This window comes from Mesoplodon mirus (assembly GCF_964341445.2).
Source record: "Mesoplodon mirus genome assembly, chromosome: 3".
In the NCBI taxonomy this organism is placed as follows: Eukaryota; Metazoa; Chordata; class Mammalia; order Artiodactyla; family Ziphiidae; genus Mesoplodon; species Mesoplodon mirus.
The window spans coordinates 191,089,004-191,101,571 of record NC_138978.1 but is presented as its reverse complement, the minus strand read 5'-3'; the positions used below and the strand labels follow the sequence as shown (position 1 = coordinate 191,101,571).

The 12,568-nt window shown below is 37.7% G+C and overlaps 1 protein-coding gene across 1 annotated transcript in view; it reads right to left on the bottom strand.

The window, feature by feature from the left end:
• Positions 1 to 12,568, bottom strand: part of CDC73 (cell division cycle 73) — a 92,705-nt gene that overhangs the window by 65,915 nt on the left and 14,222 nt on the right. Inside the window, exons 7-10 of the mRNA XM_082612983.1 lie at positions 11,283 to 11,499; positions 6,908 to 7,006; positions 5,078 to 5,156; positions 3,374 to 3,438 (exon numbers count right to left, since the gene is read on the bottom strand). Of these exons, the coding sequence (XP_082469109.1) occupies positions 3,374 to 3,438; positions 5,078 to 5,156; positions 6,908 to 7,006; positions 11,283 to 11,499 (460 nt within the window). The remainder of the gene's footprint in view (positions 1 to 3,373; positions 3,439 to 5,077; positions 5,157 to 6,907; positions 7,007 to 11,282; positions 11,500 to 12,568) is intronic.

Sequence of the window (12,568 nt, the reverse complement as noted above, 5' to 3'; positions counted from 1 at the left end):
AATAAAGTAGTTCTTGATAAAGGATTTCCAAATCTCTGTAAATAATAATAATGAACTGTGATCATATCTTTCTTATTCCCTCTCCGGTGGATCCACAGATAAGTTCCTTGCTACTACCTAACAAAAAAAGGTCTTCATCATCTCCTTTATTTACTATACAATGAAAAGCATTATCAAGTGGCATTTTGTTAGTCTAAAACAGCCCCTTTCACTGAAGGAATATATGAAAATATATTCTGATGTCTCCCATACTGAATGGTTTCTACTCCCAAACCACGACTCCTAAGATAGCTTCAATTAAACTGATTCTATGCAACTCTGCTTCTTTGCAGTATTCTCAACAGAAGGGAGGAGAGGGGCAAACTTGGGGGGTAAACAAGCTTGGGAAAGAGTCCATACTCCTGTGTTCCAATTAAGAGATTTATAGGGGCTTCCCTGGTGGCGCAGTGGTTGAGAGTCCGCCTGCCGATGTAGGGGACACGGGTTCGTGCCCCGGTCCGGGAGGATCCCACACGCCACGGAGCGGCTGGGAGAGTGAGCCATGGCCGCTGAGCCTGCGCGTCCGGAGCCTGTGCTCCGCAGTGGGAGAGGCAACAACAGTGAGAGGCCCGCGTACCGCAAAAAAAAAAAAAAAGAGAGAGATTTATACATTAAAAATGATGAGATTCCTGTACCACAAAATCTGCTTAATCCAGTATTTCTTAAACATTATAGAACCCAAGTGATACATTTTGGGGGAAGTGTCCCAACCCAGGAAAGCCCTCTAACTACTCTTCAAGAGGTGGTGTGCCTCTGTATTTCTTGGCACAATTCAAAAGCTATACTATACAAACTTGTAACTTTAAGGTACCTGAGCTTCTGTTCCTATAATAAACTTCGGCAAATTATTATCTTTACAAAGTGTTGCAAAATATACTGCCTGGGCCCTAATTTCTATAGATTTCAATAACTTATGATTCTTATGAAATATTATCAAAACAGACCTCTTCCTTCTCTGTAACAGATACAGAAAAAAACTCATTTGTATGAAAATTTTCTGGTCTGCATAATGTGACTTATTAATTTAGTCTAACATCTAAGAGAACTCTGGTGTTTTGAACTTAAAAGACATGCAGATCAATCCTAATGCAGATTGAAACTAATCTTGGTAACTCTGTACATCAACCAGGCATATCGAAACCCTGAAGAACAATGGTAGCAGAGCTGCACATAAATTAGAAAGGAAGTCACAACTGTGCAACAAAGCCTTTAACATACTCTTAACTGCTTGGTATGTCTGGGTGGATCTCATAACAGAAACTTTCTTAACTGGAGAATAAGGTAGGAAGTTGGTGAAACTTGCAAGCTCACACAAACAGGTAATAATTTCAAAAGCAAAAAAGAGGAGGAAAAAACATTACATTGAAAGGATAAGTTTGAGATTCAACTAAAAAGAAACAATTATCAGAGTAACTTCAAAGCTTTCAGGTTCAAAGTTCTCAATAACAACTGCTAAATGAATCACGCCACAAGCAGCACAGAGATGCAGGCTGGGCATTAAAATATTGGAAGTACTAACAATTTGACCATTTCTAGTCTTTCTGCTGCTTTCCTACACAATGTCTTTTTGTGATTAGTTCTGTAAAATCACACACCATAGAACTGTTCACCTCTTATAAGTATATTTAGGAACAAAGACTTTGATAAGGAAGTACAGCCTTATCATTTGCACATTGTTTAATTAAGAAGCTGTCCCTGGATTTCAGAAAAACTGTTCTGTAAAAAGCATCTATTAAAAACTATCACTGATTTTACCACTTGCACGGAAGCTCAGTAATGAAATCAATTTCATGGCATTTTAGATGAGACAAAAGTAAAACCAACAGCAGCAACAGTTAACCACAAAAAAAACGTATTTTGATGGCTACGCAAGGGTAACAACATCAGTTCCATAATTCACTTGGGGAATGGCGAGGAGGCAAGTTCTGTCCCCAAGAAAAGGTCCATAAATAAATCTTTAAGAATTTAAGTTCAATCTTACAGCTATGAGTTACCTTTTGAAGTCAGGAAGACCTAGGCAGATCTCATAAAATGGGTGTACCTAACCTTTTACCACCTGCCCTTCACCCACTCGACTCTGGAGACACTGGCCTGCGTGCTGTTGCATGGGCCTCAATCCTGACCCTGCGTGTCTTTCATGGAATGCTCGTCAGCAGGCTCTGGCTCAACTGTTACTTCCTCAGAGAGGCCTCTCTCACTCCTCTCTGTAAAGAGTCCTATCTGGCTTAGTCACAGCCACAACTCTAGCAACCAGAACACGGTCTGACACAAATACTCATAAGCACTTGTTGAATGAATAATGCGTCCACGTACAATTTCAATAATACAAAAACAAATCTGATGACAATTTAAAAATAAGTGTTTTAGCAAAATACATATAAAGAAAAATATCAGTGCGGAAACTAAAAAAAAAAAATACGAACAAAGACTCACAGATAACAAAGATTATTGCATAGATTAGTGGTTACCAAAGGGATAGGTAGTTGGGAGGTGAGTGAAACAGGTTAAGGGGTCAGCTGTATAGTGTATGGTAACTAGACTTGTGGTGGTGATCACTCTGTAGCATACACAGATGTTAAACTACAATGTTGTACAACCGAAACTTATTTTTAAAAAAAACGGGCCTTGATCAGATCACCTAGAAATAACCATCTTTAGGACATTAAAAAATAAAAAAGAAAGTTTGCTAAAAGTGAGCCGAAGGCTTATAATCATGGACGTCAAGTATTTGGCTGTGTCAAGTATGCAACTTGCAGCATGACATCAACCACTGCAATCTGTCTTTATAGAGCGTAAAGCGTTACTTTTTTTTTTTTTGCGGTACGCGGGCCTCTCACTGTTGTGGCCTCTCCCGTTATGGAGCACAGGCTCCGGATGTGCAGGCTCAGCGGCCATGGCTCACAGGCCCAGCCGCTCTGCGGCACGTGGGATCCTCCCGGACCGGGGCACGAACCCGTGTCCCCTGCATCGGCAGGCAGACTCTCAACCACTGCGCCACTAGGGAAGCCCAGCGTTACATTTTAGTAACATGAGATATTATGGCAAAGAACTCTCCCAAATTGAACCTCGTAACTCCTCATTGACTTTAAATTCTCTAACCAGGTAGCATCCAATCTACTTGCAAGTTAATCAAAACAGCTTTTCTTTACACTCAGTTTTTAAAAAAAAAGACACCCATGAATCATATAATCACCCCACAGCTCTGTCAGCACAACTGGTCATTAAAGATAAATGTATGAAATTGAAAATGTTGGAGAACAAGAGTTTCCTTCAACATCTGCTGCTCACATAAAATGAATGGAACAAAAGAACCTCTGCATTCAGAGTGACTTACCGTTACAGACTTCAGCGTCATACCATGATAGGTGCCCATAGTGTCAATTTTGAAGCCTTCCGTTTCTATAAAGGAAGGGAGGTTACCATTGGACTTTACATATTTCATGATAACCAACAAATCTAAAGTAATAATCTACATTGTATCTGACAGTTCAACAGAATAACAAAGCCTTGAACCTACTATAGATATAAAGTTAAATTACATACTTGTGAAGTTAGAAACTTTACAAGGAGTACTGATCTCCAAAATACATTCAATACACACCAATGAGCCCAAACTGTAGAAGCTGGTTAGGACTATCTCTAAAACCGTGTTCAACGGTCATATAGTTGGTTGGAAGTATCAAAAATTAGATTGAATAAAATACTTTATCACCCCCAAATTATTTAGTCCTAATATTCAACTACAGCACCACTAAAAGCATCTAATACCATGAGACCTCCTCAACTTATAAGAAGCTGTGTTCCAAAATTACAAGCATCAGCATACGGTATGTAATTCACAGAAAAGCAACGCTGTAAATAGCCACAGGGGCTCCAGGACAGAGGCCCAATATACCTTTCTGTGATGGGTCAGATATTAAATATTTTACACACTGCAAGCCATATAGTCTCTGTCACGACTCCTGAATTTTGCAGTTGCGGTGCAAAGGCAGGATGAACAACATATGTAAACAAATGAGCACAGCCTGATTTGGCCCAAGGAGGTTCAGATTTGGTCTGTGGGCTCTAATTTGTCAACCCCTAGTTTATATAATTCGTCCCAAAAGAAAAACAGTGCAGTGGATAAAAGAACACACTACTGTCTTTCTACACCATGGATTCAGTACATGCCTTTATCCAGCAAATGAAACCAGCACACAAAATTCACTGTATAAAGACAACAAACCCTTCAATAAACTTACATGGAGATTTCAGATTATGTAGGAAAAAAATCGTAAATGATAAACTTCTAGTTGCCTCTATCCCATTTCTGCACGAATGAAGTCAAGATAAATGAAGATCCCAAGAGAAGTGGCGCTGACATTCGTCGCCCCTCACTAGCCACCTTACTGATGCGGAAATGGTTCACTACTGAATTAGCCGTGTAGCTATCACAAAACAAGTCCTCACGTGCCTACTCTATAATCTATGCTTCCCAAGTTCTCAACGTATACCTTTGTAAATGGGAAAATACGATTTGATATATAGAATTTCCGTTCTAAAATAAACTTCTGAGAAACAGAATTCAGGCTAAGAGCAGTAAATATGTACAGATGGCTTCTTATATACACCAGTTACTATTCTGTGTACCTCGTCAACGGTTTAACCCCCACAAGAACACTACACGACGGGGACTACTTACTAACGCCACTATCAGTAACGTGACGACACACGGGAGGAAACTGAGAGAGACTGCACTTCCAGTAACTCATCAACCTCATCCTGTAAAATGCTGGACGTATTTTGAGGCTTTGCAGGCCACACGATCGCTGTCGCAAGTCACACTGCTGTCACGGCACTCAAGGAGCCACAGGCGACACAAAAATGAATGAGTGTGGCTGTGTCCCAACAATACTTTCTTCACGAAAACACGTATGTGGTGGCACAGACTTGGCCTGCAGACAGTAGTTTGCCAACCCCTGCCCCGAACACCAGGCCACGCTGCCTCTCAAGTTCAGCAAGGCCATGGTAAGGGGAAGACCAAAATTAAGTAACTTGCCTTCTTTTCCTTTGAATCTTTCCTGGTCGTACCTGTTGTAGGCAGCTGGAATAGGCTGCTTGGTACGCAATGTGGGATCCTGTAGAAAAATATAATAACTATGAGTTACATGTCAATATTGTTTAAATTGTTACTTAATACTCATAATAAAAGAACACAATAAGGGTATTGTTTTCTAAGCCTTCTTCTTCTCAATATTTGAGCCAATAAGACAAAAACGAGGAGTAGACAAAAGTGGGGAATCATCTGAAGCTGATTTTCAAGATACTGTTTACTGCTAGAAAATCACCATCCTTGCCAGGGACAAGGCAAAGGACCCCAAGTAAACATGCACGAAGGCACAAAGCAAAATTCTTAGACACTGCAGAAATAAAATCGGTGTACTTGGTAATTTCATTCTAATTACTTAAATTTCTTCACAAATTAATAAACTGTCTCCAGTCATGAATTATTTTTAACAAAAAAAACTTTTAATGCAAAGCTTATTGAGCTGACACGTTGGAGCCTTTTAACTGAATTATTCCAATTATTAATCCTTATATTAAATAAATAACAATGACAATAAACCCATGTATCAATGTACAGTGTAAAACTGAAGCTAACAAAGGTGTTTTTTAAAAATACTTAGAAAAACTTGCTAATCTAATGATGTATAATTTAATTCACAAATACTTTATATAAAACTCAGTCTGTAATAATCTAAAGAAACAGATTTAAAGAATATTCCCAGAATTGCTTGGGAAATTCATGGTATTCATAAATACTGAAATATGCTTCATTCTGTTACAACAGGATGCTACCGGTATTATTATTCCAAATAAAAGATACTCATTCAAGACTGTCACTAGGTATACATTTCTATTGTGAAATACCAAACATTAAAATTTTCAAGTATTTTAATGATTACGGAAACAGAGGGAATATTCAGTCAAGAAGATAATGGCCAAACTGTTTTAAGATTTGACCTAAGTTTCATGCCAGCTGCTATTCAAGATATCAACCAATTCATGACTGTAGGCGCCCTGTGTTTCACCATAACGGCACCTGCCTCACTACCTGTCTGACTCATCTCTATGTCCTGCTAGACTACAAGCTCAAAGGGGCTTTCGTTCTTGTCCCTCTTGCATCCTTGTCAGCAAACTGCCTGACAAATAAGAGGCACTTAAAAACTTGCCAGAAAGTCACCTCAAGTGTTCGTCCAAATACCGGCAAAAATTCACTACCTCTAAAAGGGTAAACACCAAGGATTTCATGAACAAATAAAACTACTAGTTCTTGCAAGGACTGCATTAGTACTCTACCAAATGTTGACATACTTTCAAAAGTTCTATATAAAAAGGTTTTATTTGCATATCATTTTTCCTTTGCTGAACCTTATGAAACTGGCTTCATAGATTTCACTTATATGTGGAATCTAAAAAAGAAAACAAATCAACAAACTAAACAAAACAGAAACAGACTCACAGATGTAGAGAACAAACTGGTGGTCACCGAAGGGGTTGGGGCAAAATATGTAAAAGGGATTAAGAGGTACAAAATTCCAATTACAAAATAATTAAGTCACAGGGATGCAATATACAGCATAGTGAACACAGTCATTAATGCTGCAATAACTGTGTATGGTAACAGACGGTTACTAGACTTACGGTCTGATCAATTTGTAATATATATAAACGTCGAATCACTATGTTGTGTACCTGAAACTAATATAACATTGTATGTCAACTATACAATAAAGAAGCAAATAAATACTTTAAGATGTTTTCAAAATTACAACACGGAATAATCGTGTTCATTAAAATTACTACATAAGCAGCAAAACATTCTTACCACAGGTGCCGCATTTGGGGCCGGTCGCTGTTCAGGTGCACGCCCTTCTTCTCTGGCTTTTACTGATTGAAGAATTGCAAAAATATTCTTGGAAAAATTCTGAAACAAATGGATTTTAATTATTAAGTCTGCTTAAAATTAAATATCCAAAAGCAGTAAGTTTATTTAATCAACAATTTCAGACTCAGTTTTCTTCCTATCAATTCTTCCCTACTACATCATAATGAGGTATGATTACTACACATGTAAGTAAGAATCAACTGCTACTAGGAAATTCATCCAAAGACCAATTATTATAAACCCCGTGTTACTCACTTATTTTCATTTTACTTAAAGTGCATAACTGGCTATAAATTTATTCATATTCTCCATTTATTCAAATATGTAACCAGGAAACAAGTTAACATTAAAAAAAAATAAAAATATGGCAGATTTGTTGCCAAGGGGGCTTCTTAATTCTAAAAGACATTAATCCTCCTGAAAGAAATCAACTACTATATTCTCTTCTAGGTATAATAAACTCCAGTGCTAATTTCAGACTGCTATAATTTTTATGAGATGTTGAAAGCTTTAAGATACTGTTTGTTAGGACTCAACATGCACTTTTCAAAGTTTTTAAGTTGGAAAGCAATTTAAAAATTTAACTTAACTTCTGCATGAACAACCTTAGCAACAATGAACAAAGCTGACGAATCTGACTCCTCCTTCCTTCATGAAATATTCTTCTTTTACCTGCGTTGCTCCCTCAGTTCCCTTGGGGCTCTTCTAATTCTGCCTGTCAATCACTTATCATTTTAAGCAACGTGTTATGACTATAAGCCAAACACCTCGCTTGGCACTCAGACACAATGACGATTAAGAGAGACGTCGTCCCTGTCCTCGTGAACCTCAAATGATTTCTCTTCTCTAGACAATTAAGACTACTGTTTCTTTGGCTTGGACAGCTTGTCCCTCCTAATTACTTTTTACTCTTTAGGTATCATTCTCTCCTCTTTGTTCTAGACCAAGTTAGCCGCCTTTCTTGGGTAGCATCCCTATAATGTCATATGTCACAATTACTGCTTATTTAATTTTCTCTCTCCTATTAAAGAATATAACCTCTGTGAAAGCCAGGACCAATGCATCTCGAGTGAGTGCCCACCACGTGCCTGGCTGGTAGATGTTGAATAAATATTACACAAATAAACATGTATACAAAAGGAGAGACGGCCTGAAACATAACTTTAACCATTGCCCCACTAATAGTTCTTACAAGTTCCTATAATTCTTTAGGACAGCAAACAAATGTCTCACAACCCCTTCCCACTCTCGAGAATTATGGCACACCCCAAAGAGTTTTATTATATAGGTTACAATATTTATCACATTAGAAATTTAAACTAAAATATTTTTAAAATATTAATTCCTACAAAAATGAGGGAAAAAACTATTCCATGTAAAAATAACTTGTTTTTGTGAAAAAGTATTTTCCAAAATGCACAAAAAGTAATGACAAGGAAGAGTGGCACTATGTTAAATTTAGGAAACTGTTAAGGTCTCAGTAGCAAAAAGAAACCTCCCAAATTCTAATTTTCTCATGAAAGTTCGCATTTTATTACTGGCAAAGAATACTGTCAGTTCCATTTCTTGAAGGAACAGGCTTTCTTCCCTCATTTACGAAAAAATGTCAAATGCACACGTGCTCTTTGTGGAGACAATCATCACATTTTGGGATGCAGGAGTGCTTTGTATGCTCCGATTTCATCACAGAAAATACTAGAAAGACATATACTCAAAGGTTAAGATTTAATAAAATTAGTAAATTTTCAAATTTCACCAAGGACATCATTAGTAGGTGAAGAACAAAATGGCTACTAGCAAAGTTTGGTGCCAATGCTTTGATTCATGCCAAGATGCCAGCAGTTAACCAACCACTGCTTTTGCACCAGCAGTGAGAAGGTCAACACAGTGACATATGCAAATAAAACCTTAATCCTATTATGAAAACAGTTGAAAATATGAAAGTCAAATTTCATTACTTTAAAAATAATAAAGCATTTCACGAGAGACACAAGCTCTCGAAGAATCAATCAAAATGTTACTAGCTATCTTTGTGTGGTAGAATTACAGGGCATTATTATCTTCCTTTTAGTGACCTCTTTTTATCAATCTTTCAAAGATGAACATATACTAGTGTATGTAAGTTTAAAAGTATGGGGTTTTTTTGGTTTTTTTTTTTGCGGTACGCGGGCCTCTCACTGTTGTGGCCTCTCCCGTTGCGGAGCACAGGCTCCGGACGCGCAGGCTCAATGGCCATGGCTCACGGGCCCAGCCGCTCCGCGCCATGTGGGATCTTCCCGGACCGGGGCACGAACCCGCGTCCCTTGCATCGGCAGGTGGACTCTCAACCACTGCGCCACCAGGGAAGCCCCTAAAAGTATGTTTTAAACAGTATTATAAAATCAGGCTGCCTTTTTGTAGGGTGTTTGCAGTGGTAATATAACTACAAAAGTATGTAGTTACATTTTTCATAGAATTTTAAACCTGTGTTTTATTCCGGAAACTCAGAAAATAAGAAAGCCCCGATACCTGGTAATAATGAAGATCTGTCAAAAATCACAGGGCCTTTCAGGGCTATAAGTACCTAAAAATGTTTTTTTAGAGGGTTTTTTCTTTTAGAGTTTTGCAGATGAGAACAGTATACAGAGAGGCTACCAGTTAAAATCGTTGTTTTTGACTTTTAAAAATGTTCATAGTCATAGAAACAAACCTAGCTACCAAACAGTTCTTCTAGTATTAACTTATTTTTAAAGTTACACATTGGTGCCAACAACACTAAATTATGTTAGAACACTAAGGTTTGAAATGATGGTACAATCCTGCCACCTAGAGCTCAAAGAAAATTGTTCATTTCAAACATTACAATGAACATTGGTAGAACAATATAAGTAACAATATTTAACTATTAGCCATACTAGGCAGTAAAAATGAGTATCAACAGATCACTTTATTTTAAATACAAAAATGAAAGTTTACTCATGTTCTCAAATTTCTCTATAATTCTAAGCTCTGGAGAATGATTCTTAACCTCGACCTCAAGTACTTTGTAAAACAAGTCAAAGTACAAAAGAAAAAGAATTCTTTCCTTCATATATTCTTTTCTAGTAGCTTTATTCCTACTAAAATGGCACAGTAAACTTAAGGCCAGAATCCAAAAAGAACTGCAAAGAAAACCAGTCTGCCTGGACCAATGTTAAAGCTCACTTCCATCAGTAATCTCATAACTTCTATAAACCTTCTCACCAAATCACCACTGTGAACTGGGCATCAGTGAAGAATTAACATTTAAGGGAAAATTCGGATGTGTGGGAGGAAAAGACAGGAGAAAAGAGGTAAGTGAAAAGGAATCAACGCAACCTTTTTGGAGATCTATTAAGATACTGAACATCCAGTATCTTTCAACTTCTTATCTTTCAAAATTTAAAGTACATATCTCCTTTGATCAGCAATTCACTTCTAGGAATTAATCCTTTTGCTATATAGACATAAATGCACAAAGGTGTATGTACAAGGATGTTTTTTAATGCAGTTTTTGTAATCATGAATAGGAAGGGAAGGAGACAGGGAGAAGGGGAGGAGGAGGGAGGAAAGAAGGAGAAAGGGAAGGAAGAAAACCCACAATCCTGTAGCAAAAAACAAAACAACTCCATTAATAAGGAATAAACATCCACCCAACAGACTATAATGTATCAAATACACTCAATAAATGTTTGCCGACTGATTTTCGTTAAGTTCTCTACTTTGTGAGGAAAAAAATTAATAACAGTATTAGGGCCTCCCTGGTGGCGCAGTGGTTGAGAGTCTGCCTGCCGATGCAGGGGATACGGGTTCGTGCCCCGGTCTGGGAGGATCCCATATGCCGCGGAGCGGCTGGGCCCGTGAGCCATGGCCGCTGGGCCTGCGCATCCGGAGCCTGTGCTCCGCAACGGGGGAGGCCACAACAGTGAGAGGCCCGCATGCCGCAAAAAAAAAAAAAAAAAAAAAAAAAAGTATTAATGACCAGAGAGCTTGCCACCAATATTCCTTGTTCATTAGGTTTAAGCAAAACTCCCATCAACAAGAAAACTGTAGATCTCTTTGGATCTACAAATGAGGTGAACATAAAGGGACTCACACTTTGAATCAGACTTTTTCATCAGCTTCTCTGGTGACCAACAACCAACCACATGCTAGAATGGAATGGTAAATATAGCCCCTTAGAAGTCTACATTATTACTGATCTGTCAGATATAAACTTGAAACTTCCTCCTCATGGGAAACTTTAACCAGTTTTGTAACCAATCGTAGATGAAACACACACACTGACTCTAACGAAAAAATAAAATATTTCAATTACCTTTCCTGTGCTCTGTAAGATAGTTGTTCGTGTCCTCCACACCCTTTCTCTGCTGACAATATCTCGGGTCACGTCTACTTCAGCATCCACAAAACTCCTCTGTTTTAGGGCAGTTATATCATCATCTAAGTCAGTCTTGATGGTAGACCTTTTCTTAGCCATAATTTTGGCTTTGATTGCAGCAATTTTTTCCACTGACATAGCTTCGGACAAAGACCTGAAAGCAATTTCTTTCTTAATATTCACAGCAAGGATCTCTTGAGCACATAATAAAATAGTCTGTGACATTTTTAAGTTCCTGGTAATAACACTATAAGTGGCAATAATTAAGCTTTCCTTCTTATATATAAAGCTGACATGCTTGATAACGTCTAATCATGTAAGAGACCCTATAGAAACATTGCACTATAAGCAAATTAGTAATTTCTTAGAAGGAACAATGCAAAAAATTTTTCACATTTTTTTTTTAACCTCTTGCCCTCCCAATCAGAGAATTTTGCACAAGCTGATCACATACCCTGGGACACCCCTCCCTCACCCTGCCTTTAAAACTACTTTGCTGAAACCCTTCGGATTGTTTGGGTTTTTTGAGCACAAGCCACCCGTTCTCCTTGCTTGGCCCTGCAATAAACCTTTCTCTGCACTTCCCCCCACCCCAAAAAAAGCCCTTTTCTATGAGACTTTTACTTGCTAACCCTCCCTCCCACCCATGCAAATTATACAAACACACACACATATGTGAGCATGTGCATGCACCACCCTGGAATGGGGGTAAAAATTTTTCATTCTGTGAAGAATTCACAGTTTAGGTTTTCCTTGAAACTTATTTCAAGGTTTCAAATCTATATGTTACAATGTACAACATATCAATTTTATAGATGACAGAGGCTTTTATATGCCACATAAACATATACTCCTTTTAAAGCCTAGAAGATAAAACAGTATTTTGAAATTTTCTTTTTCTTTCCTTTATTTTCAAATAACATGTGAAATAGCAAACAGAGCCTATGCTTTCAGAACTATTTAGAATGAAAGAATAGATTTCATTAAGATGACAATCTTAAGCTTAGTGTCATTTTTCAAAATGTAAAACAAGAAAAAGTGTTTGGATACCTTAACAACAGTTGATAAAATTATTAGGCTAATCACAAGATGACAATCTTGAAATACGTTTACGTATTTAACATGTGGGAAAAGGACAGGAATTCCCGCAGGTTTAAGCATGGTAGTATTACATAGTATGTATTTTACTTACATTAGGTATGAAAGTACTTGCTCAAAGTATA